This window comes from Vanessa cardui, chromosome 20, assembly GCF_905220365.1.
Source record: "Vanessa cardui chromosome 20, ilVanCard2.1, whole genome shotgun sequence".
Classification (NCBI taxonomy): domain Eukaryota; kingdom Metazoa; phylum Arthropoda; class Insecta; order Lepidoptera; family Nymphalidae; genus Vanessa; species Vanessa cardui.
In genome coordinates, this window is record NC_061142.1 from 9,638,931 (window position 1) to 9,666,582 (window position 27,652).

The window sequence follows — 27,652 nt, forward strand, 5'->3', positions numbered from 1 at the left end:
TAATGAGACCTTATTGTCTCATTTTTATTTTGTACTGTTGTACATATCATGTATTTTATGGTGGTGTAAAAGTCGTAAAAAGTAATAAGTAAATAACCTACTTAGATGGACCCAAACAGACCAAGTCATACCCTGACCAATTAGCTGTATTAAGTGTATACACTCACTAAATTGATATTATTTTTATCGCATTGATTAAATTGTATCGGTATTATTTACAGTTTTACGTGTTTAAGTCCTCATCTATATAAGCCGTAGGTGTTTCGATTATTTTTTTATTCTTTGAGGTGTTTTGACCGAATAACACTTTATATTTCATCTCGCATATAGCATTTAAATATGAGGGTCTTTATTGCATTAATTCAGTGTTTACTAATTCATTGTTGCTTGGGGAACAATAACAACGGAAAGGTAAGTAATGTTAAAGTAAAAAATTCTTAGTTTATCTCAAAACATCATCGGAATGACAGTATACGAAGGAATTATATCGAGTTTTGGTAGATATGTCGCATACGAAATCACCTCGTCACAGTTGCCGTACGATCGGTGATCGATCGAAAGTCGAATTAAAATGTTTTTGTGAAAAGGGTACACAGGTACCAGTATTTCAGCTGAATAGATCACTTGTTAAAAGTGGAAAACCCACCCAATAACACATTGGGTTCATATTACAGTCACCTACGCGTGGTGCTCTCTAGTCTTGCTTGGTACTCTTCGTAGCAGGGTTGCCGATGCCTATTCACCTAATTCCCCAAAAATCTTATCGAAATTCCCCAAATTGGGGAAAAGAAATGTCCCAATTCCCCACACAGAAATAACGGAAAAAAAATCATGTTTTTGTATGTTTGTTTTTCATTTCCTAACAATAAAATCCAATTTTCGAGGTAAATTTCGTTAAATCAGACTAGTCATGGTTACTGACAATATATTTTTTTTTTTTTCGTTGAATCAGACTAGTCGTGGTTAATATGTGTATATAGTGTGTTTTTGTTACTATGCGTCTACATTTCATTTCTTGTACTAACTAAAAGACGGGTAAACAATCAATTACTGATCGTTTTGGTATAAAACGCATAAGTATAAATTCCTCTCATTTTCCCCACATGTGACAATCCCCACACTAATCCCCGATCGACTTACGATTCCCCGCAATTTGGGGAATTCCCCACACATTGGCAACCCAGCTTCGTAGTGCTTACCAGAAATGGTAAATTTTGGATGTAACAAGCCGGTGGCTGTAACTTTCAATTAATTTAAGTAACAGTTTATATATTTGTGTTGGTTTTGTTTTTGTAGTTGTGGGGTACAACTTATCTGAGGCCCCTTCGAATGTTATTAATATTAACTTATTAATTGTTATTATAATTATTAATAATTAGTAACTACTTAGTTACTCAGTAAGTTTTTTTAATACTATTGTTCTCAATGTTTATATATGTTTATTTATGTTTTTGTATATTTCAGGTACAATGTGTTGGCTGCGATTTTGAAGAGGATCCGCAGAAACATATTTACAAAGTAATGGCTGAAGAATCACTGAGGAAGTACTTAGAAACCAATGGATATCACCGGCTTTATACTGTGTTGCAAGTTCAGAGGGTGAGGACCCAACTTGTTTCGGGAAAGATAACAAAAATAAATTTCGTCGCCGGAGCGACAAATTGTATTCTCGACAAACAAATGAATCCAGTGAATCCCCCATGTGTCATAATCCATCCGGTCGAAATATTGGAGTGTTATTCAGAAATATTAGAAATTCCTTGGAAAAACTTCAGAGGAATAAAAGTAACATGCAATCCCGTGAACTACAGAGGTTAACACGGATACAACTGCTGCCCATGCTATCTGTGTTGTTATTTCATTTTTCTCATAGAAACGAAACACGAACATTTTCCAAAACTAATTTCCGATAGTAATTGTTATCGCTACTTATATCGATCTATATTATTCGCTCACATTTCATTATTGGTGGACTCAATAAACAAATTCAGAATTATCCATTGAAATATTTATTTATAATACCTGTCCAGCTCATATTGGCAATGTGATGTTAATATTGTAACTGTACACGTAGAATATTAAAAAATATTTACATAAATATAAAAACATATACATATGTTAATTAATAGGTTAACAAGATACCTAAAACCTGATTTGTTGCAAAATGTGTAAACAAAAAAATGCAATACAATTTTATGAAGGGGCGTATCGCTATGGCGTTCGCTGCGTAAGTAATTTGCGATCATATTATGTGGCTTAATCGTTCCTCTTGAAAAGTTGTAAAAAAACTGCTTTAATATACACTACCGTCCCTGACATAGGACGCAGGTCGGGGCACGTGGCCGTGGCCCCGTCCTGCGAGAGTCCTGATGAGCCAACGATTCCTTCAGACAGTTATGTATACTTTCGAAATTGCCGTATTTGTATGAAATAACTGGCATATTTATCAAATGGCAAGTGACTATAATAGTCGATATTAAAAGTTGAAAACTATAGACGTGCTCTTCATGAGAGAAATAAATATATTATAGCCAAAAGTTTGTATAACGAATCAGATTCGTACAATTTTACGAAAATTACCGCAATGTGTATTAGAAAGTGAAAAAGGCTTAACTGTGAGCAAATTAAAATATATAGTACTATATACTATATACTATATACTATATATACGTATGTATATACTACAAATATACCAATAACTATAACTACATTATATAATCGTAAATCGACTTTTAAGTAGTCTAATATTTTTCATTTCATTTAACTTAGGAAGACTCTAAAAAATATGTTGAATACGCAATTATTTTTATTACTTTTTAGTGCATATTCATTTGTTTTATAATATGTAGTGTTTTGTTTGAAGTCGGTTTTTCTTTTTGTTAAAATTTTTATTTATTTAAATGAATATCTTAGGAATTATATCCTAAGTTTCTACTATTACTCTTCGAAAACAATCATACTTACATTATGCTATGCTATGGTTTTAACCGAAAAAATATGTATAGAAAATTGATTAATTTTATCTTTATTGTATATTTTTTGTAATAAAGAAGTAAAGTAACTGCCTGTAAATTTCCCACTGCTGGGATAAGGCCTCCTCTTCCATTGAGGAGAGGGTTTGGAACATATTCCACTACGCTGTTCCAATGCGGGTTGGTGGAATGCACATGTGGGAGAATTTCGATGAAATTAGACGCATGCAGGTTTCCTCACGATGTTTTCCTTCACCGCCGAGCACGAGATGAATTATAAACTATAATAAAATATGAATTATAAGTAATAAAGTGTAACTAAAGAAATCGTTTACAGTAGAGCTTATCTAGATATCTAATAAAAAAAATACAAACTTGTCTTTTTTATGTTATTGGGGGTCAAACGAGCAGAAGGCTTATCTACTGGAAAGTGATTACCGTGAAAAAATCGGTTGGAGATGCAGAGTGATCCAACATCTATAGGCAAAGCCAAAAGATCAAGCAGATCGAAGGGCTTGATCGTCAATTATTCGAGATGCTCTGCCTTTGCGTCTTTTGACCGTCGTTGACCAGAATTGACAGAATTTAAATTGAGCAGTTGTGTCAGATCATATGCTAGAGCGAAGTCCAGAACAGATCTACTACCTACCTTATCGATGCGTGGGCGATTAAATCTACTTCAGCACGGAATCTGCAGCAATTTGGACGTTCCCAACCATTCGGTCAGTTTCGTCATTATCACCATGGAACCTATACGCATTGATTCGAGGGTGATCGTCGGAGTCTACATAAAGTAAGATAATTGAGTAAGGCAAGAAAGGACAAGGCCGGCTTCGCCGTCTCAAGGTGAAAGTGAACGAAGTTGGAGTTGAGTCCCCTTATGTTGCAAAACTCCACTGCGAGGGTGGTAGAGGTTGTCTGTTAGGGGTTATGAGGCCTGCTCCACTTGCCTCGAACAATGGCGAACGAAATAGAAGTATGTGTGTGATGTTATCCAAAATTTATTTATTTAATTTATTTGCCCAGACGTGCCGGCCATTCAGCTGCAACCTGAAGGTGTACAGCGTTGTATTACCACTAAAACTTGTCTTGTATTACTGACGATATACAGATACTAATGAGGACATTTTAATAACATAAGAATTAATTACATTAAATGCTTACATACATATTACATACATGAATAGAAAAGAGTTGTATAAATCTTGTCCTCGTGGAATGATGGCAAAAAGTTAGCAGCATTTCCCCGTTGAATCACAATTCCGATCCTCTGGGCAAAAAAGGAACCAGCCTTGATGTCACCTGTGGAGGCAATGATCGCCTCATTGCCTCCACAGGTGTTGTACTTTTGATTAAGCTTTTTGCATCACTGCTCCAAGGGCCAAGCGTTTCGACAGCAAATGGAACTAAAAAGTAATTTGATATAAGATACCAATATCTTTTTTTAGGTGTACTAAATTTAATGAGACCTAAGTTGTCTCATTTTGTAGAGATTGAAAATATTTCAAAATACTCTTAAAAATCCTGTTAAGGTTAGTAGTTTTGTCTACATTCCGAATGTCACAATAGATTGTTGAGAATGGATCGTTCTCAATTTTACTGCCTTAATAACTACCAATTACAGTATGCACTGACTATTACCATAGTGACGTTGGGCATATACTGCTACTATTAAATATATAACCTCTGCGGTCCTCCAATTCAAGGCTTCTCAGGGCAGAGAGACCCCTAGCTCCGATAAATGACGACACTTACAGCGTAGACGTTTCCTCCCGGTCTTCTTCGGCGAAGTGGATTAGCAGCATAGGTCTCATGCTCCCGCTTTGCTATCGTGTGCGTATATCTACCGGAGCAACCAATAGAAGACAGCCTACTAGGCTCCTTCTAATTGGTATAATCCTAGCGGATTAATTATCGCGCTCTTCAAGTCAAGTCAAATTCAAGTCAATCAAGATTCCATATCCTTATGAAATTAATATCCTATTTTTATTTTATACTGTTGTACATATCAATTATTTTATGCTAGTGTAAAAGTCGTAAAAAGTAATTAGCAAATTACCTACTTAGATGTACCCAAACAGACCAAATCATACCCTGACCAATTAGCTGTATTAAGTGTATACACTCACTAAATTTATATTATTTTTATCGCATTGATTAAATTGTATCGGTATTTTTTACAGTTTTACGTGTTGTCCTCATCTATATAAGCCGTAGGTGTCTCAATGATTTTTTATTCTTTGACGTGCTTTGACCGAATAACGCCTTATATTTCATCTCGCATATAGCATTTTAATATGAGGGTCGTCATTGCATTGATTCAATGTTTACTAATTCATTGTTGCTTGGGGAACAATAACAACGGAAAGGTAAGCAATGTAAAAGTAAAAGTTCTTAGTTTATCTCAAAACATCATCGTAATGACAGTATACGAAGGAATTGTATCGAGTTTTGGTAGACATGTCACGTACGAAATTACCTCGACACTGATGTCGTACGATGCATATGCATATGACAGTCACCTCTGCGTGGTGCACTCTGCTCTTACTTGGTACTCTTTGCAGTGCTTACCGTAGAAGGTCAGCCACCTTTCAATCTAGTAAAGTAACAGTTTCACATTTGTGTTGTGTCAACAGGCAAACTTATTGTAGTTGTGGGATACAACTTATCTGAGGCCTCCTTCGAATGTTATTAATATCAACTTATTCATTGTTATTATAATTAATTAATAATTTCACCTACTTAGTTAGTTTTAATACTACTGTTCTCTTTGTTTTATAGTAAAAAAAAACAAAAAGCCTATTATGTTATACACTTTCAGGAAACTTGCTGTGGCGGCGATCATGATGAGGATCCGCAAAAACCTATTTACAAAGTAATGGCTGAAGAATCACTGTGGAAGTACTTAGAAACCAATAAATATGACCGCCTTTATACTGTGTTACAAGTTCAGAGGGTGAGGGTCAAACCAGTTCAGGGATTTATAACAAAAATAAATTTCGTCGCCGGAGCGACAAATTGTATCCTCGACAATCAAATGAATCCAGTGAATCCCCCATGTGTCATAATCTATCCGGTCGAAATGTTAGAGTGTTATTCAGAAATATATGAAATGAATTGGGAAAACTTCAGACAAATAACAGTAACATGCAATCCTTTGAAAAACAGAAGTTAAGACGGATACACCTGCTGCCCATGCTATATGTGTTGTTATTTCATTTTTCTCATAGAAACGAAATACGAACATTTTCCAAAACTAATTTACGACAGTAATTGCTATCACTACTTATATCGATCTATATTATTCGCTCATATTTCATTATTGGTGGACTCAATAAACAAATTCAGAATTATCCATTGAAATATTTATTTGAAATACCTGTCCAGCTCATATTGGCAACGCGTTTTAATAGACACGTTTTACCTGTAAATAAAACGTTTATTAAATTACTTATCTTATTCAAAGCTTATTTATTTGAGATAGGCACCTTCCGTTTCCGCTTATATACCTCTGTGAGACGGACAGTTGATAGGAAAGTCCGTCCGTCTCACTCACCATCTCTCCCCCTCGGGTCTCCCCCACCTCACATACCACCAGGTAGCTTCGTTAGAATGTCTAGCTCATTAAGTCTCGAAGAAATAACCAGGCAGAGTTTACTCTAAGCTTTGAATAAGGTAAGTAATTTAATAAACGTTTTATTTACAGGTAAAACGTGTCTATTAAATCACTTGACCGTTATTCAAAGCTTATTTATTTGAGACGTGTTTGTTATCGCCTGGTGGTAGAATAGGACGCCAATGTGACTTGATTTAATAAGGAGTTATTAGATGTTAAATTAAAACAAAATTACAGTGTTAATGTATATATGTATATATACATTGATTCATATCATCATTATTATATATATAAATTGGAAACATAAAACAATGAAAGACAATCCTTTTTAAATTCTCATTTTAAACACAAAATACAAATTCGATTTTTATATAAAAATAAAAAGAATAATCAATTAATAGGATTAAACAATTTAGTAATACATCTTTGAGACGATACTGGCATAACTTCACGTCTGTAAAATCGTTTAAATGTTTTATCCGATTGCCAATTACCTCGAGCTAAAATTTCATCAATAGGTAAATTATCCGACCAATTTTTTGAAGCCACGGCAGAACGACAGCTTCCAGGAGTGGAGATTATACCAGCTTCTAATAACAAAGATCTCATCCAACCAGCAATAACTGCTCGTGAGGCAGCCTTTGGTTGACCTCTAATATTAATAAATAAATTATTACAATTAGCTTCGACACGTCTTGACTTAAATAAATTAATCGTTTGATTAATCCAGTAAAACGGATCTAATTTCGGATCTTCATTATGTTAGAGTTATTTTTGTTATAAATCGTATAACTATAATTTATTAGAATAATTTAGTTAATAATATGTCGTTTGACTATTTTTAGAATATGTTGTAATGTAATATTTTAATTGTTCACGATGAATACTGGCCGATTGTCTGATACTGGCCGGTAAGAAAGAGAATGTCAGGAAATCGAATGCGACGGCAATGTTTGGTGATATTTATATTATTGATTTGGAAATAATGAGAATGAGAAGCTAAATTTAGATATAAAATACGGGATGTATTGTAAAACATGAAATAGTGGATAAAATGAATGTGAAAATAGCGCTAATAAATGAATCCGGAAGAATATCGTTGTTTAAACTCGTGACCATCCTAAAAGTTCAGAAGTGGGATTACGACAAGGATAAATAAAATTTCCTTGCGCGCCCACCATTAAAATTGTTAGCAGCAACTTAGAATTAATATTCAATTGAAAGGATTTGGATTGGACCCATTTATCGATTGTTGATTGAGGTACGATATGAGTGTTTTTAAATTTTGAATAATAATGTGATTGTAAAAGTGAAACGATGTGGTGATGGCACCGGAAAGACTCTAGGAAATGACACTAAAAAAATAGATTTCATAGTATTTGTTGTCTTTTCTTGGGTTAAATTAAGATTATTAATGTTTTTTTTTTTTAATTGCTATTTATATTAATACCTTCGTTGTTACTCGCATATTTTTGGTATGTTATAATTGTTGAGCGTAGACTACATGAAAAAAAATATTCTTATTTCCTACACATTAATTTTATTTATTTATTTAAAAAAAAAAAAAACCAATCATGCATAAACGCTTTAATGTCACACATAATACTAAACCATTTTTTTTTTCTTTTTCTTGAGCTTCAGTAACATGGATCAATGCAATGCCTGAGGACGAGGGCTGCATGATTATGATGGTACCCGAGGACGAGGGTTGGATGATGATGATACCCGAGGACGAGGGCTTGATGATGATGATGATGCCCGAGGACGAGGGTTTGATGATGATGGTGCCCGAGGTTAAGGGCGTGATGATGATGGTGCCCGAGGTTAAGGGCGTGATGATGATGGTGCCCGAGGTTAAGGGCGTGATGATGATTGTGCCCGAGGTTAAGGGCGTGATGATGATTGTGCCCGAGGATTAGGGCGTGTTGATGATTGTGCCCGAGGATTAGGGCGTGTTGATGATTGTGCCCGAGGATTAGGGCGTGTTGATGATTGTGCCCGAGGATTAGGGCTTGAGGATGATTGTGCCCGAGGATTAGGGCGTGAGGATGATAATGCTCGAGGATTAGCTCATAATGATGATTGTGTCCGAGGATTAGGACATAATGATCATTGTGCCCGAGGATTGGGGCATAGTTATCATTGTGCCCGAGGATTAGGGCATAATGATAATTGTTCCCGAGGTCCGAGGCCAGGATTGATTGGAATTTTCAGATCACAACGTGAACTTAAGGTGCAAATGGACAGGAGACTAGGGAAGAAAAGAACATTATCTTCTGCTGAAGTTAGAAAGGAAGACCATGGTGAATAGAAGCGGAGTGGCGGACACAGCACGAATTGACATAGAAAACGTAGGGGAACAGGTGTTCAAGTTCATCAACTGAATAATCTGGTCGGTCAGTCGGTAAGTCGATCGAAATTCATCCAAAACCTAAGCATTCTTATAATGATTCTGAAAACGATATCAGCCAAATACTTGACAAATTTCTGTCAATTATCAAGGACGTTTAAGTTATCTTACGAAAATAATGTTGTCCCGGAGTTTGATCCTATGAGTAAAGAATAAACTATTTTAACTTGGATAAACAAAGTTGACGAATGTGCGAAAATATATGGTTGGAATGAAAAAGCTATCATTTACTATGCGCTTCAAAAATTATGCGGTATTGCTAAGTCATGGTACCAGGGCCTGCTTTCTTTACTGCTTAGTTGGTCGGAATGAAAAATAAGCTTATAGAGTCTTTCCTTATCCGAGAGGATTTTGTTGAACTAGTAACTGAAATACTTAATAAATGGGTACGTTATGGGGAATATAGAGTATTGTGATTGTGCAAAGATAAACATTTTAAATTACGGGTTAGACGATTGCGTGGTTAAAGTAGGAGCACGAGCAGCTAATCTCTCTGAACCTGAGCACGTTTTAAGATACTTTAGGTCAGTTAAAATAGGAACGCACAGGGACAATGGCGATGGCAAGCTATTTTGAAATGGCAAGTCTGAGCTTAACAAAGTTTAAAGCTATAAAAAAATAGTCAGAATATTAAGCCCAACAATTAGATGTTTTAGCTGTAATCAGATGGGTTATTCTAGCTTTAGGTGCGACAAACCATTTATTTGAAATTCAAAATCAAAAGAAATGAAAATTTATAATTAGTACATTTCCATATTCACATATGCACATAACTAACATATTTATGAATTAAATGTAAGTTTATACAATTTGACTCGACATTGTAGCAATAATGTCATGTTATTTGATATTAATAAATTCATTTATAGATTTAAGTTGATAGAGGGTACTATGTACCTACCAATTAAATCCAGAAGACAACTTGGTAACCTAATTGCTTACAATATTGATAATTATTTAATGTGTAATGTTACCAAGGATCATATATATGATAAAAATAGTAACTTAAGTTATATTAACACCGACAACAGTATATAGTTTAAAGTATATAAAATGACAGTACCTATGCCCATTCTTAAATATTATACATCAAAATATACAGGGCATAGGTGGCAAAGATCATGAAATAGAATTATTTTCGGAGTGTTATAAAACTAATGTATTTTGTTTCACAAAGCATTGGATTAGAGTTTTGACATATTTAATATCCCAAACTTTAAATAGTAATAAATATGTAATTGTATGTGGCGATCTTTTACGTCGACTTATTAAAAGTAACTTCGTTGAGTGTTCGCTTTGCCATCTTGTTTAAGTCATTTAATTTAACGCAAAGATTTAATGAACCGACAGAAGTTTTCTTTGGTACACAAATAAATTATTCATTAAAAAATAATGTACAGGCCAATAATGTTTTAAAGATATTGTGGCGTCTAAAATATGTAATTTAAATCAAACGACACAAGATCGAAATTAACTTTTATTATTTTTTTGAATTAATATTAAAGGAATTTAATAGGATATTCAAAATGAAATCCTTTTTTAATAGCACAAAAATGAAGTTAAGTGAATGGGCTACTATTGGTATATTTAAAAGTAGAAATAAATTATATGATCTAAATGGTATGAGGCAGTGGAATCGAAACGAATTTCTAGAATACGTCAATAAATATTCCAAAATATTTAAAACAGTATGCATTTATGCTCTATATCTATCTAGTCTTTATATAATATAAATAAAGAACGAAATTTTGACTTCCGATAAAAGAATAAAGGCCAATTGGGATATTATTGGAAGTGTTTGTGGAAAAACCTAAAAAGGAAATTATACTAATCCAACTGTACACAGGTAGTAGATACTAAATTATAAAACTAATTCTGAATTATAAGTGGCAAATTTATTTGAAATATTTTTTTTTGATAATATACCTGATAAAATAATATCTCATTTAAAATCATCAACATTACATGCAGCAAGATTATTAAATGCGTTATTGAAATTTCCTTTGAAACAGTTTCTGTAATTTATATCATAAAAATATTTAAAGCGCTCAATATTAAAAAAAAACTAACGACATATGGAGCATTTCGGTAAAATTCATTAATAGTATCATATACGATATTGCTCCGTATATAGCATTAATTTTTAAAAAGTTTGCTCACGGGTTCCTTGCCTTACTTGTTAAAATGAAGTAGTTTTACCACTTTTTAAGAATGGAAACAGAAGCGATCCCAGTAATTACAGGCCTATTTCAATATATTTATGTAAAATCTAATAAATTTAAAGTAAATTCTATTTTCAATCAAATTCTCATTAATTTCCGTACAAATACTATTTTAATAGTGAGCAATTTGGTTTTATACTTACGCTCGACAACTGATGCGGGAATACCGCTTCTATCGGAGTATTCTGTGATTTATCTAAAGCATTTGATTGTGTAGAACACGAGACACTTCTTTATAAGCACAAATATTAAGGTGTATTAAGTAAGGTTAATAGAATTAAGGCTTTGGATCCACGTTACTAATAAGTTTTCCACAAGGTTCAATTTTCGGCCCCTTTCTATTTCTAGTATATATAAATGATATCCATTTCTATGTTAAGGGTATTTGTGATATAATTGTTTTCTGACGATACTTTTTAAGGTTGACAGGAAAAAATTACTATGACAATGTGAACGGTGCATTATCGCAGAAACATGATTAGTTTAAAATAAATAATTTGGTTTTGAATGATGAAAATACAAAATATGTAATTTTTTTTTCACTACCCAATGTGAGAAAGCAAAATTATGATATATTTTTAAACGGTGGCCGTCTTGATGTAGCCGATACTACGGTGTTCTAAGGAATAGAATTCCAGACTTCTGTAGAGTCCCCATTATTTTTTATCAACCCTAACAGGAAGACGGCTCTGCAGCATACGCGATTAGAAAAGTTAGACAACTAACTGATATTGATACTGCTCGTCTAGTTTATTTCGGTTATTTTCACACTATTATGTCATATATATTTTTTTTTTATATTACTTTGGGGTGACGTTGCAGATATTGAATCTGTTATTATTTTACAAAAGAAAGTAATCCGGTCTATTAATTATCTTTGAACTAGAGACGGGACGGGATGTTTTTAACAAAGTAAGAATACTCACTGTTGTACAATAGTTTATTTTGATTGATAGATTGGTCAAATGTACACATTACAAATTGTGATAGGATTGGCCATCAGTCTACTGATGACTGACTGCTCTGGAGTTAGTTTTTATAAACAAACTGAAAATAGGACAGACAAAACAGTTTCAGAAGTCAATGATAAAGATATGAAGACATCATTGTCGTAGATAAAATGCAACCTTGGATGAGTTTCGACCGAAATTTCGATGATTCCACAGACGATGATACCAGCAATGATAATGATGACGATGTAAATAATGTTGACAATGTCGATCGAGACGATTATGTTAATAACACTAGCATATATATGTAATTAAAAAGATATTGTATGGTTCAAAATATCTCCATAATATCCAGTACTATTTGTATGAAGCTTAATTTAGTTTTCGTATTTTTTTTTATGTCCTATGTAGGTATTTACTGATATTTTAAAGAATAGTGTTTGTAACGCGTGAGGACACGCGCTGGACAGGAAGGCCGAGCTGTTAGAGTTATTTTTGTTATAAATCGTATAACTATAATTTATTAGAATAATTTAGTTAATAATATGTCGTTTGACTATTTTTAGAATATGTTGTAATGTAATATTTTAATTGTTCACGATGAATACTGGCCGATTGTCTGATACTGGCCGGTAAGAAAGAGAATGTCAGGAAATCGAATGCGACGGCAATGTTTGGTGATATTTATATTATTGATTTGGAAATAATGAGAATGAGAAGCTAAATTTAGATATAAAATACGGGATGTATTGTAAAACATGAAATAGTGGATAAAATGAATGTGAAAATAGCGCTAATAAATGAATCTGGAAGAATATCGTTGTTTAAACTCGTGACCATCCTAAAAATTATTACGCATTATCCTCCAACCAGACTGTCGATAATTATGTAAATCTGTTTTAGACCCGAATTTCGGCCAAAATATAACATAATCACTGCATCTAATAAATGAGTCATTACTTATTTCTAACAGAGTAAGATCGTGTATTCTCCTGCCAGAACAAAGCAAAAGGAGAGCTGCTGTATGCCTAGCAGTTTGAAAATAATTAATTTCATCCAATTCATAATTAGACATATATAAGATAAGACTATCAATATTCCAAATAAACGACTTATGGGAAGGTGGTTTTTTAACGGCAATGGATTTTAAAATGTGCCTTACTAAAGTATGTGAGCCTAATAAATTAGAAGAGTCCGTATTACATAAAGTCGAGACAACTGTTTTATGTAATAGAATAGTATTATAAGAAAGGCCTTCTAATAATAGGTTGGGGAAAAAGTTTTTTCGTATTTTATATGAAAATTCAAAAAGTTTTTTTTTATAGTTTATTTACATTTGACTAAAGTATGTAGGTGCCATTTTGTTCCATAACTTTTTGCCATCTTGTTGGTAGTGACATGATCCCATTGCTGTAAAAATTTTGGGGCTTCTGATCGAAAAACTGCGACAAGTGGTTTTGGCAGTCCTCTCGTGATGTTAACCTTACACTGCCTAAGGAATTCTGCAGAGACCGAAACAGATGAAAATCTGAAGGTGCAAGGTCAGGACTATACGGCGGATGCATTAATACCTCCCAGCCAAACTCTCGTAATTTTTGTTGAGTGGCTAAAGATGTGTGAGGTCTAACGTTGTCATGGTGAAAAACCACACCCCTTCTGTTGATCAATTCTGGCCGCTCTCTCTCAATTTCTTGCTTCAATCTCATCAATTGTTCGCAATACAGTTCTGAATCGATGGTCCTGCTGGGCGGTAACAGCTCATAATGAATGATGCCCTTCCAATCCCACCATACACACAGCATTACCTTGTTGCGAGTTAATCCGGGTTTGGCACAGTCTGTGAAGCTTGACCGGCCTTTGACCACGATCTTTTTCGCACGTTCTTGTCGTATGTGATACACTTTTTATCACTTTTTTCAGTGAGTTCATGAGGCACCCATATATCGAGCTTTTTTGTGTACCCAGCTTTATTCAAATGAGCCAAAACCGTTTTGTGGTCAATTGCCAGTTCTTCAGCTACATCGTAACTACTAATATGCCGATCTTGCTCCACTTTTTCAATAATGGCATCAATTTTATCCGTAACAGGACGACCAGAGCGAGATGCATCTTTGATATCAAAATTTCCGGCTTGAAATCGCTTAAACCAAACTTGCGATACTCTCACAGATACTGCATTAGGTCCATAAACATCACAATTTTTTTTCGCGGCTTGAGTTGCATTTTTACCTTTTTTATAGTAAAATTTTAAAATGTATCGAATTTCTTCTTTAGATTCACTCATTTTAACAACAAAAACAAATGAAAATCACACAAATTCCTAATTTGAATTTGGAAGTGCCTTCTTTAAAATTAAAACTTTTTAATGATACCAAAACCAGCCAGATACAAATGGTATAGCCAAAGAGATTTTATTACAAGTTCATACATACTATAATAGGCTAAGAAATCGCACTGTTGTGGATTTTCACTGGCTCACTTTATTATGAGACTTGTAAACGGTTTTAATCGAAGCTCGCTTCAAGATGTTGCCAATCCTGTCTGTAACTCCCTTCACATATGGTAGAAATGCAGGTTGTCGCTCAACTGTGGGTGGTTTGATACGGCTTCTGCGATGCTGGCGAGGCACGGGCAGCTTGTTCTGGCGGAGTGCAAGCTTGACCTGACGTAGCTCGTCCTCTAGGTGTTCAGCATCGCAGAGATGGTGGGCTCTCTGAAACAAAGATTTGCCAACGGTAGCTAACTGACTAGGGTGGTGGTGCGAGTCACCATTGAGGTATTTGTTGGTGTGTGTGGCTTTCCTATAAACTGTGTGACTTAATGTATTGTCAGGATTCTTGATAATAAGACTGCAAGACCTAAAGATACAGTCAGTGCCTTCTGCGTGCAACCGGAACGTTACTCAAGATACCAATTGAGAAATCGTTGGCGGTAGTTGTAAATAATATTTCCTTTGTTCTTCATATAGACAAATGTCACCTTAGTCTACCCGTGACCACGAACGCTGTAAGTGCCCGAAACGTCGGGATGTTAAAAATAATTAATATACGCGATTCAAATCCGTTATAGCTAGTTTTATTTCAATGTGTAATCGCGAAAATTTAAGACAACATTAAATCATTGATATGCAGAAGAAACAGAGTGGGTTATATAACGTAGTCTTGTGGAACACCAGGATTGATGAATTTTAAGTCAGAGCATGCACCATCGACAACGACCCTGATGCTCCGATCTGCCAAAACGCTGGTTATCCGATTGCATAATTTCCCGGGAAGCCCATAGGAAGGAAGCTTCGAAAGAAGCGCTTTGTGCCACACGCGATCGAAAGCCTTCGCTATGTCCAAGCTGGCTGCTGATGCCTCACCCTTGACCACCCAACAAATCATTGTGTGAAGATAAAGTGAATAAATGAAACATAAAATTATAGTGTTTTATTTTTTGTGATTAATTTTCAACTTACATTTGTAATAGTTAAGGTTCATAGTATATCTTTTAAAAATTTGTAGAGATGCCAAATTTACATATACATACATAGCTATATCGACAATCTTATTACTTATTTACAAACAATAAACAATAACAGCCTGTAAATTCCCACTGCTGGGCTAAAGGCCTCCTCTCCCTTTGAGGAGAAGGTTTGGAACATATTCCACCACGCTGTTCCAATGCGGGTTGGTGGAATACACATGTGGCAGAATTTCTATAAAATTTGTCACATGCAGGTTTCCTCACAATGTTTTCCTTCACCGCTGAGCACGAGATGAATTGTAAAGACAAATTAAGCACGTGAATCAGAGGTGCTTGCCTGGGTTTGAACCCGCAATCATCGGTTAAGATGCACGCGTTCTAACCACTGGGCCATCTCGCCTCTTATATTTCTTATTTGTTAACATATTATTCTAGTATTAACAAAACAAAATTACTTTTATAACAAATTTATTGGAAGGGCATAAAATAATAAACATTAACAACAAAATACTTCAATCAATTTCTGGTTTTCTAATATTATTACAAAACAGTAAAACAATGATACGCCTGACCGTATTTCGCGCCACCTCCCGCCAGTCCCGCCAAAAAGAGAAAGAATTTTAAAAGACATCTGTCAGCTTGACGCGTGGCGTTCGGAAAGTCACACTAATTCTCCTTATACGGCCTCTCCTGACGTCCTGGCGTCCTCGCCAGTCTGAAGTCCATCTTCTTTATTAAATCTATCATTTTTGCTCGTAGGGGTCAGTTCATCTGTTTGGTCTACACCTGTGAAATGTATTATTAGAGCATGTAAATGTCAATAAGGTCTAGTAGACATTTAAGCCAGTCTAGACATAGCAACTTGAAGCTCTAGCATTCACATATGACTAGACATACAAAAGTAGGGTCCAGTAAGTATTCACATAAGACTAGACATAACACAGCAAGGTCTAGTAGTTATTCACATAAGACTAGACATAACACAGCAAGGTCTAGTAGGTATTTACATAAGACTAGACATAACACAGCAAGGTCTAGTAGGTATTCACATAAGACTAGACATAACACAGCAAGGTCTAGTAGTTATTCACATAAGACTAGACATAACACAGCAAGGTCTAGTAGGTATTTACATAAGACTAGACATAACACAGCAAGGTCTAGTAGGTATTCACATAAGACTAGACATAACACAGCAAGGTCTAGTAGTTATTCACATAAGACTAGACATAACACAGCAAGGTCTAGTTTCAAAAAGAAGAAATAACTTACTATCAAAGAAAGCGGCACACTCATCAGGTGTCCATTCTCCTCTCCAAGGCACCATATACTGAGCAGCAACATAAGTCAGCTTGCCATAGTCTCCAGCCACAAGTCTTAACTCATATCGTCCATTTTCAAGAACTCTTGTCACCTTGTAAGGACCACGCATTCCGGGATCTAATTTTCATTTAGATTGAGAGTACTTAATGACAAATACGAAATCATTAACTTGAAATGCGCGAGGTGATTCACGTCCCTTATTGACATATTCATTTTGTTGCTTTTCATTTTCTTTGAGACGTTCGGCCGTCCTTTGCCTAGCTAACTCCCGTAAAGACTGGCGATTTGATCCCGAATAATCAGTAGCCACATCACGAACTAAAGCTTGTATCACAGAAGTAGTCCCTTCAGAACCAATTAAAAGATTCAATGGAGACATTTGTGTCGTCTTTTGCTTAGTAATGTTGAGCACCAACTGCAGGCGCCATAACTTTCAGACCACTTATTCTTTTTATGACTGACCTCTATGCGTAGCATATTAAGTACAGTACGCACGTATCGCTCCACCTGACCGTTAGCGTGGTGCATCTCGGGTGTTATATGATGTATGTTACACCCGGAACTATTCATCCACTTTATGAACTCTGAGGACTCAAACATTCGACCCCTATCAGTGACGACAAGACGTGGCGTACCAAATAACGAAATAACATTTTTAAACACACGCTTTAGTTCATCTAGATCTTGTTTGTAGAGAGCGTACATGAGACAATACTTAGAAAAAGCGTCGATCACTATCATTACATGTTTATAGCCATTTGATTCTGGCAAAGGCCCTAAAATATCTACATGAAGCGTGTGGAAAACAGTATCCGGCTTAGGCCATGATGAGATAGGTTGTAATGGTGCTCGCGGGATTCTCTTATGGGATATACAAGTTAGACAATGACTTATGTATTTCTTCACGAATGTGAAAAGACCAGGGAACCAGAAGTGATTTAAAATTAACCCAATCGTTTTCTCAACGCCTACATGACAATTTTCGTCATGAAAAATTCTAAGCAAACTTAATCGATAACCTTTGGGTATGTAGCACAATAAACGCGTTTGTTCACCCACAGGCGTATATTTGTAATAAAGGATGTCGTTCTTTATTTGATATCGACTAGCATCTAACTGACCTTCACCTAACTGTTCCATAAGTTTTTGCGTCTCTTCATCACCTGATTGCGCTATCCGTGCCCAGTTGCGTGGTCTATCGATGCTATTTACTACACGGATGGGATTGCGACTCAAGTAGTCGGCATGAGGAGGTGATGATTAAAACACCTTTTCGATAAACAATCGTAAAAGAAAAATCCTGTAAGTAAACCCACCATCTTGCGACGCGGGGTAGGAGATCCTTTTTATTTTGTGTTGCTTTTAAAGCGTTACAGTCAGTGATAACCTTAAATTCAATACCTATGAGATAATGACGAAAATGACGAAGAGCTTTGAACACCGCTAAGGTTTCTAATTCATAGGAATGATAACGTATCTCTGCCCCCTGCGGGACCTGACTATAATATGCGACTACGGACTTGCTGCCATTTTCACGAATCTGAAGTAAAACAGCACCATATCCAAGACTGCTAGCGTCAGTGTGAACTTCAGTTAGTCGGTTAGGATCAAAGATAGTGAGCACTGGTTCACTTGTCAAACATTTAATAAGATTTTGTCGTACTTGTTCCTGTTCTATTCCCCATTTAAATTCAACATTTTTCTTTGTTAAACGAGCTATACACGCTGTTTTAAGGGCGTAGTTTTCTATGTATTTTCGAAAATATCCAGCTAATCCTAGAAAATGTCTAACCTGTCGTACATTTTCAGGCACCGGAGATTTGACTAAAGCAGTTATTTTTGACTTTGATGGTCGTACTTCACCATTCGAAATAACACGACCTAAATATTCAATTTGAGTGCTTAAAAACGAACACTTTAATAAATTTAAAGAAAACCCAGCATTAGTTAAGGTACGCAAAACGTCGTGCAAAAGCTTTAACCCTTCTTCAATGGTATCACTTACTAATAAAATATCGTCGATATATACCATCACCTTATTATCGTTAATAAATGAACGCAGCGTGTTATTAATAATACGCTGAAAAACTACTGGTGTATTAGCAAGTCCGAAAGGCATTTTTAAGTACTCATAATGGCCCTCGGGCGTGACAAAACCTGTTAACGGAATTGACGCATCATCTAAACGAATCTGGTGAAAGCCAGACGCCATACCTAAAGTTGTAAAATAACGTCCTTTACCTAAACGATCTATATGATCCTCGATTAACGGCAGAGGATACCTATCCTTAATCGTCACCCTATTTAATGCGCGGAAGTCTACACACATTCGATCTGTTCCGTCTTTTTTCTTTATTAAAAGTATTGGGCTGGCATACGCAGATTCGGATTCACGAATTATACCTTTTGATAAAAGGTCTTGTATTATTTCTCGGACTTTGAGTTTTTCATTAATTGACAATTTATAAGGTCTATAATATACAGGCGTCTCACTGTTCAAGCGAATGTGCATGCTACCTGTAGTTACAGTAGAAGTAGCAGTTCCAACAATCATAAATTTTGAAAATTCCTTTAAAATTTTATTAAGATTTCCATAATCTTTACCAACCAACGGAGTTTTAATAGATTGCTCATTCGCTTTTACATTTGAAACGTTTGTGGAGGCAGGACTGTAAGATAAGCGCTGAAAATATTTTGTACGCACGTATGTTACGCCTTCACGGTTGAGGACATCGGTACCAATTATAATAGGTGCGTTCATACTATCACTTGGCACAACCAATAAATCAACTTCAAGAGTGATGTCTTCAAATTCAATAAAGAGAGTAACATAAGAATACACTCTAGTGGTACCTTGTCCGACACCTTTCAATTCACGATAAATCGGCTTCATAGCGCATGCTAAATGACTAACCACGGAGGACGAAATAAGTGACACGTCTAAAGCACCGCTGTCTATGAGGATATCAATAGGTATACCTTGAACCACTCCAACCATTACATCTCTAGAATTATTTAATTTAGGCAAAGAACAAAAATTAACGTGACCTTTTCTCTGATCGGAACGTTGCTTAGCAAAACAAATACTAATATGATGACCGAGTTTCTTACAATATGCACAAGTTATTTTTGTATTCGGTTTTACATCGTTACTTTTTATTCGTCGGACAAACGGCTTGTTTGTGGCCCGTTTGACCACATGTGAAACACTTATATGATGTAATAAGGGGCATACGCTTAGTTGTATGTGATTTTATTATGTGTTTGCGCGTTGAAGAGTTGTTTGACAAGAAATTCTCATTTTTAACTAATACTGGTTTAACGAAAGTTGACAAGAAATTAACTAAATCACAGGGCATAAGTTTTCCATTGCTAGCTGAGGCTTTTACATGTGGTTCATTAATTCCCCGTATCACAATTGCGCTAATAAGTTCCTCGCTTAAACCTTTTACCATACGCAAACGTAGTAAAGATCGACGAGCATATTCGGCATATGTAGGATAATCATCCGAATTTGTACTCATGACGTCATACAATATATTAGCCACATCAACATTTTTAACACATAAAGATTTAAAATCATTTTTAAAATTACTCCATGAACAATCCGTGGTGACCCAATCGTTTAACCAAGACTTTGCGTCACCTTTTAGACAGTGCCCTACGCGTGACAAACATTCTATATCACTCCATTTATTAATACTTTGTGCACGATCGACTTCATCAAACCAAGAATCAATATTGTGCACATTTGGATCAAAATTAGAAACGTAATAGTCGCGAGAACTACTTTTTAAATTATGAATAGCTTCAACTATCTTAGTAGCAGTATCACTTGCCGTATTATTATTTTCAACATTAAAATTAGATGATACGGGCAGTGAGGATATATCCTCTAGCGCATTAAGTCGAGTAATAATTGTATTCAATGACTCACGTAATTCCGAGTTATTAGAAATACTTCTAGATCGTGAACGGTGCGTAGAACGACTACGGCAACGATGACGACGTTTCGGAACGTTATAATCTTTAGAACGGCTACACTTGCGTTTTCCCATAGTTACAATTTAAATAAATACAACAAAACAAAAACTCAAATTATGTTTAAAAATAAAAGCTATTAAGAATTATTAGAACCAGAAATCAATTAAAGAAAAAGTGAGTTTGAAATCCCACTTCTGATATTAACAAAACAAAATTACTTGTATAACAAATTTATTGGAAGGACATAAAATAATAAACATTAACAACAAAATACTTCAATCAATTTCTGGTTTTCTAATATTATTACAAAACAGTAAAACAATGATACGCCTGACCGTATTTCGCGCCACCTCCCGCCAGTCCCACCAAAAAGAGAAATAATTTTAAAAGACATCTGTCAGCTTGACGCGTGGCGTTCGGAAAGTCACACTAATTCTCCTTATACTAGTTTATTTTGTTTTTTATGTTTTCTATATAATCTGTCTCTTTTATTCGTATAGTTTGTAATGTGTAATTGTATTCGATAGTTATAATTCATCATGAAATTCCAAATGTGTTAACTCATAATGTGCCGTATATGCACATAGGTATTAAAGTAAACAGTTAGTAAAGTTGCATATTCTATGACTAAAATAGTTCACATCTGTGTATCTCATATTCTTTGGCATATGTCCTGTATAAAAGTCGAACCATTGCATATGTAAAACAGAGCGTCTATCAAGTGCGTCGCAGTCTGTATAATTGTACCGTCTCGTTAATAAATCGTGAACTAGTTAGTGACTTTCATTATCCTCTACATCAGCCCAGCAACACTCTCAACTGCTTCAGCCCATCTATGAGTAGGGTAAACTAGAAGATCAACAGCCGACCGACCCGACGGAAACCATACCGGCGATCGCTAATCAGCTGGTTCTCCTCTAGTTAACTTTTAACTAACGTTACTTGGTGGCAGGGCTTTGTGCAAGTCCATCTGGGTCGGTCCCACCCACTCATCAGTTATTCTACCGCCAAACAACAGTACGCAGTATTGTTGTGTTCCGGTTTGAAGGGTGAGTGAGCCGGTGTAACTACAGGCACAAGGGACATAACATCTTAGTTCCCATGGTTGGTGGCGCATTGACGATGTAAAGAATAGTTAATATTTCTTACAGCGTCATCGTCTATGGGTGATGGTGACCACTTATCATCAGGTGGCCCATATGCTCGTCCGCCAACCTATAACAAAAAAAAAAACGTAGGAGCTGGCAGTTAATAAGGGACTCCATTATCTTGGAGAGCAAGGAGGTGATGGCTATAGGCCTATAATTGGACGGATCTGAGAGGTTGCCTTTTTTAGGGATCGGATGCACCAAAGCAGTCTTCCAGGAGTTCGGGACGACGCCTAATGCGTAGGATTGCCGGAAAAGAAGCGTCAAGACCGGTGCCAACTCAGGAACACATGTCCGTAGCACTATTGGAGGGATGCCATCTGGTCCACTCGACTTGTGGAATGTCCAAGGAAACAAGTGCTTTCCGAACTGCACTTTGCCGAAATTTAAGCTCCGGCATCGTCGTGTCACACCGCGGGATTGATGGTGGTGACATTCCTCGGTCATCCAGAGTCGAGTTCAACGCGAAGAAAGACCCTAAAAGATCGAACTTCTTCTTCGCGGTATGGGCCAATGACTCACCGTCCCTGTGCAGAGATGGAAACGAAGGCTGACAGAAATTCCCTAGGACAGTCTTGGCGAGAGACTAGAACGCACGTGTTCCTGAAGGGAAGCGCACTAGTCTCTCGCCAATTCTTCCAATGTACTTCGACTACGCCTGAGCAATCACGTTTTTGAAGGACCTAGAGGCAGAGTTATATTCCTTTCTGAATGTGCTGGTGTTTGCATCACGAGACGCCGATGCGTTAGCCCAGTCTTGGTAGCGTTACCATTTTCGGCGTGAAGCCGTTTTACAGAAACGATAAAAGCCAGGGCTGGGACTTGCCACCAATGGGCACCGCAGAATATGGAATGAAAAGTTCCATACGCTGAAGCACATCGGCGACAGAATCAGCAATAACGCTCGGATCATCCATCGAGAAACAAACCCGCCCCCATGGGAAGATGCAAAGAAGGACCGCATCCCATCCCAATCTGTTGACTTGTAGTGCCACACGCGACGACAGCCCGCGAAACGAGGTCGTGAGTACCGTGTAACAAAGGGGGATCGACGACAATCTGATAGACATCCGGATGGGAAGACAGCAGAAGGTGCAACAGGGAAGGTGTATGATCCTCCACATCCGGTATTCGCGTTGGCGAGGTAACTAGTTGTGTCAAATCATATGCCAAAGCGAAGACGAGAATAGATCTACCCGCATGATCAGTGGTGCGTGATCCAAGCCACTGTGTTTGATGGGCATTGAAATCGCCCAGAATAATTATATCTGCGGATGGAGTCTGCTGCAACACGGAATCTGTAGCCAATTGGACGAGCTCAACCAGTCGGTCGATTTCGGCATTCCCGCTATGGGACCTATAAAGGCACGCGTAGATTCGCGGATGGTCGTCGTAGTCTACGCGCAGCCAGATAAGTGATAGTTCCTGCCCTTCAAGGCTGCCGAGGCGTCGAGAGCAGGTATCATCTCTGACGTAAACGCACACCCCAATTCGTGGCACAAAAGTATGTTCGAGTTTGTACCCGGGGTAAGAGAGAAAAGACGTATCGGCAGGAGAAGATATCCCCCCCCCCCCCCGAATTCTGAGGGCAGCCTGGGCATCCCTGCTCAGGTGGTGTACGTCCTGAACATTGATGCCCAGAGAGGGATTCTCCACCGCAGTCGCTGATGGTACCCTCCTGGGGTAATGTCATCAAATTCTGCACAACCATGTTTTGGGGGGAGAGGGATCAGGCCTCCGGAACTCTCACTTATCGGACGAAACGCTGTAGCGTAGCTACCACTTCACGCAGACTTTAAGTGAGAGAGTGGTACTTCCCCGGACGTGCCGACCCATTCGACTGCAAATAAGAGGTATACAGTGTGGCACTAGCACTGTGACGAGTGACGGGACACGTCTGACTCTTTACATCAGGTGAGCCCATACACGTCGGAAGGGTTGCGACGAATGCTTCGGCGATACCCGCCCTTCCGACGCATGGGCACAAGAGTACAAGGGTTGGTTTTTTAGTCAGTAGAAGTCTGACAGTCCCCTTCGCTCTTCCCCGAGGCCGGAGGGAGTCCATGAGAAAAGTCCAATCGTAAAAAAAGGTTCATTCATTATTATTATAGTGCACAAGTAAGTACACAAACTTACCTTACTTCCTTAATCTTCTAGAACGGCAAATCCGACACGACCGGAGACTTAAAGGACTAGGCTATGAAGCTGTAATTTTGCGTACAAAAAGCGATATTATTTTTCTTCTGTAAAAATAGTATATTATATATTATACTATCTAATTTTCATAGATTTAATGTTGTAGGTATAGGTACCTAATAAAAAACTATTAACGAACGTAACGAAAAATGTTATTATAGTAAAAAGTTGTGTATGTTCTAAGTTATTACCAACTGCATATTTTAATTTTTGACTTTTTATATGATAGGTAGGTTGTACTAGCAAATAATAAATATCTACCTTACAATGGCCACCAGCACCCAAAAGCACTGTAAAAAAATTATGCCCATTGCTGACGTTACATTATTACATTACGATTAGATAAAGGTGTGCCAAGTTTAATGAGACCTAAATTGTTTCATTTCGTAGATGTTGAAAATATTTCAAAAATATTTCTAAGCCTCTTAAGGGTTAGTGCTTTTGCTTACGTTCCGAATGTCACAATCGTTCTCAATGTTATTGCCTTATTTATCTACTAATTTCAGTATGCACTACCAATCATTATAGAGACGTCGGGCATAGACTGATACCATCAAATATATAACCTCTGCGGTCCTCTAAATCAAGACTCCCGAGAGAGTCTTCTCCCCGGTCTTCTTCGGCGAAGTGGGTCAGCAGCAAAGGTCTCAAGCTTCCGCTTTACTATCGGGTGCGAATATCTACCGAAGCGACCGCGCCCGGTAAGTACTTACATGCGAAACCTATTTAATTAAAGGTCATGTACCTCCCGCAAACTACAACGGTAGCCTAGTAGGCTTTTACTAATTGATGTAATCCTAACAAACTTTTATCAAACTCTGTGTAAAATGTCATTTCAAGTTTCCATATCCTTATTAAATCCTTTTGAAATTGATATCATATTTTTATTTTATACTGTTGTACATATCAATTATATTATGCTGGTGTAAAAGTCGTAAAAAGTAATTAGCAAATTACCTACTTAGATGTACCCAAATAGACCAAGTCATACCCTGACCAATTAGCTGTATTAAGTGTATACTTACTAATATTTTATTATTTTTATCGCATTGATTAAATTATACAGGTATTATTTATAGTTTTACGTGTTTGAGTCCTCAGCTATATAAGCCGTAGGTGTTTCGATTATTTTTCATTCTTTGACGTGCTTTGACCGAATAACACTTTATATTTAATCTCGCATATAGCATTTTAATATGAGGGTCTTTTTTGCATTGATTCAATGTTTACTAATTCATGTTTGCTTGGGGAACAATAACAACGGAAAGGTAAGCAATGTAAAAGTAAAAGTTCTTAGTTTATCTCAAAACATCATCGGAATGACAGTATACGAAGGAATTATATCGAGTTTTAGTAGACATGTGACGTACGAAATCACCTCGTCACTGATGCAATACGATCGATGATCGATCGAAAGTCGAACTAAAATGTTTTTGTGAAAAGGGTACACAGGTACCAGTATTTCAGCTGAATAGATCACTTGTATATAGTGGAAAACCCACCCAACAACACGTTGGGTGCATATTACAGTCACCTACGCGTGGTGCTCTCTAGTCTTGCTTGGTATTCTTCGTAGTGCTTACCAGAAATGGTAAGTTTTGGATGTAACAAGCCGGTGACTGTAAATTTCAATTAATTAAAGTAACAGTTTATATATTTGTGCTGTTTTTGTTTTAGTAATTGTGGGGTACAACTTATCTGAGGCTCCCTTCGAATGTTATTAATATCAACTATTTCATTGTTATTATAATTAATTATTAATTAGTAACTACTTAGTTACTTGTAAGTATTTTTTAATACTATTGTTCTCAATGTTTTATGATAGCAAATAGATTTTTGTATATTAAATAATTTCAGGTACAATGTGTTGGCTGCGATAATGAAGAGGATCCGCACAAACCTATTTACAAAGTAATGGCTGAAGAAACACTGTGGAAGTACTTAGAAACCAATAAATATGAGCGGCTTTATACTGTGTTGCAAGTTCAGAGGGTGAGGGTCCAACCAGTTCAGGGAAAGATAACAAAAATAAATTTCGTCGCCGGAGCGACAAATTGTATTCTCGACAATCAAATGAATCCAGTGAATCCCCCATGTGTCATAATCTATCCGGTCGAAATGTTGGAGTGTTATTCAGAAATATATGAAATGGCTTGGATAAACTTCAGACAAATAACAGTAACATGCAATCCTTTGAAAAACAGAAGTTAACACGGATACAACTGCTGCCCATGCTATCTGTGTTGTTATTTCATTTTTCTCATAGAAACGAAACACGAACATTTTCCAAAACTAATTTACGACAGTAATTGCTATCACTACTTATATCGATCTATATTATTCGCTCATATTTCATTATTGGTGGACTCAATAAACAAATTCAGAATTATCCATTGAAATATTTATTTGAAATACCTGTCCAACTTATGTTGACAGCGCGATGTTAATAGTGTATCTGTACACGTAGAATTTTAAAAAATATTTACATAAATATGAAAACATTGTTTATTTTTTATTGATAAAATTCAGAAGTCAAGTTTCGAGAGCTTCAATTAGACTTGTATGACAAAATGTATTTGAATTTAAACAGAAATTAAAATTAATTATAAAATGAATACATGTGACAGAATTGGATGCCAATCATGTAACGATTTGTTAAGCTTAAAACTATACAATGTAAAATTTAAGGAATCAGCAAGTTACTGGGAACTCACGGAAGGTTCCCAGAAATTCCTTTGTCGGTAGAAACGGTGTACTGCGCAACATAATTAGATACCTAAAACCTGATTTGTTGCAAAATGTGTAAACAAAAAAATGCAATGCAATTTTATGAAGGGGCGGGCGTATCGCTATGGCGTTCGCTGCGTAAGTAATTCGCGATCATATTCTGTAGCTTAATCGTTCCTCTTGAAAAGTTGTAAAAAAAACTGCTTTAATATACACTACCGTCCTTGACATAGGACGCAGGTCGGGGCACGTGGCCGTGGCCCCGTCCTGCGAGAGCCCTGAAGAGCCAACGATTTCTTCAATACGTAGACAGTTATGTATACTTTCGAAATTGACGTATTTGTATGAAATAACTGGCATATTTATCAAAAGGCAAGTGACTATAATAGTCGATATTAAAAGTTGAAAGCTATAGACGTGCTCTTCATGAGAAAAATAGATATATTATAGCCAACAGTTTGTATAAGTTTTAAAGTTTTAAAATTTGTAACCAATCAGATTCGTACAATGTTACGAAAATTACCGCACCGTGTATTAGAAAGTGAAAAAAGCTTAATTGTGAGCAAATTAAAATATATAGTACTATATACATACGTATGTATATACTACTACCACTATAAGTCAACTGGTTGATAT

General features: G+C 36.3%; 1 protein-coding gene across 4 annotated transcripts; it reads left to right on the forward strand.

Annotated features, from left to right (window-relative positions):
- Positions 1-277: 277 nt before the first annotated feature.
- Positions 278-26,678, forward strand: LOC124538353 (kininogen-1-like). 4 transcript variants are annotated; one of them, XM_047115395.1, is made up of 2 exons: positions 278-411; positions 1,465-1,996. In XM_047115395.1, exons 1-2 carry the CDS (start codon positions 340-342, stop codon positions 1,816-1,818), a joined length of 426 nt encoding a protein of 141 aa, XP_046971351.1. In that variant the 5' UTR covers positions 278-339; the 3' UTR covers positions 1,819-1,996. The 4 variants fall into 4 exon arrangements, with proteins under 4 accessions (XP_046971351.1, XP_046971352.1, XP_046971353.1 ...); XM_047115396.1 differs by lacking the exon at positions 1,465-1,996 and adding an exon at positions 26,147-26,678 and having other exon boundaries at positions 292-411; XM_047115397.1 differs by lacking the exons at positions 278-411; positions 1,465-1,996 and adding exons at positions 5,220-5,341; positions 26,147-26,678.
- The last annotated feature ends 974 nt before the right edge of the window (positions 26,679-27,652 follow it).

What these genes read in the sequence shown, in the direction of transcription:
- LOC124538353 (XM_047115395.1), top strand. Translation starts at nt 340, where the DNA reads ATGAGGGTCTTTATTGCATTAATTCAGTGTTTACTAATTCATTGTTGC. An exon ending in GGAACAATAACAACGGAAAG is followed by an intron (nt 412 to 1,464) that starts GTAAGTAATGTT and finishes TGTATATTTCAG; the next exon opens with GTACAATGTGTTGGCTGCGA.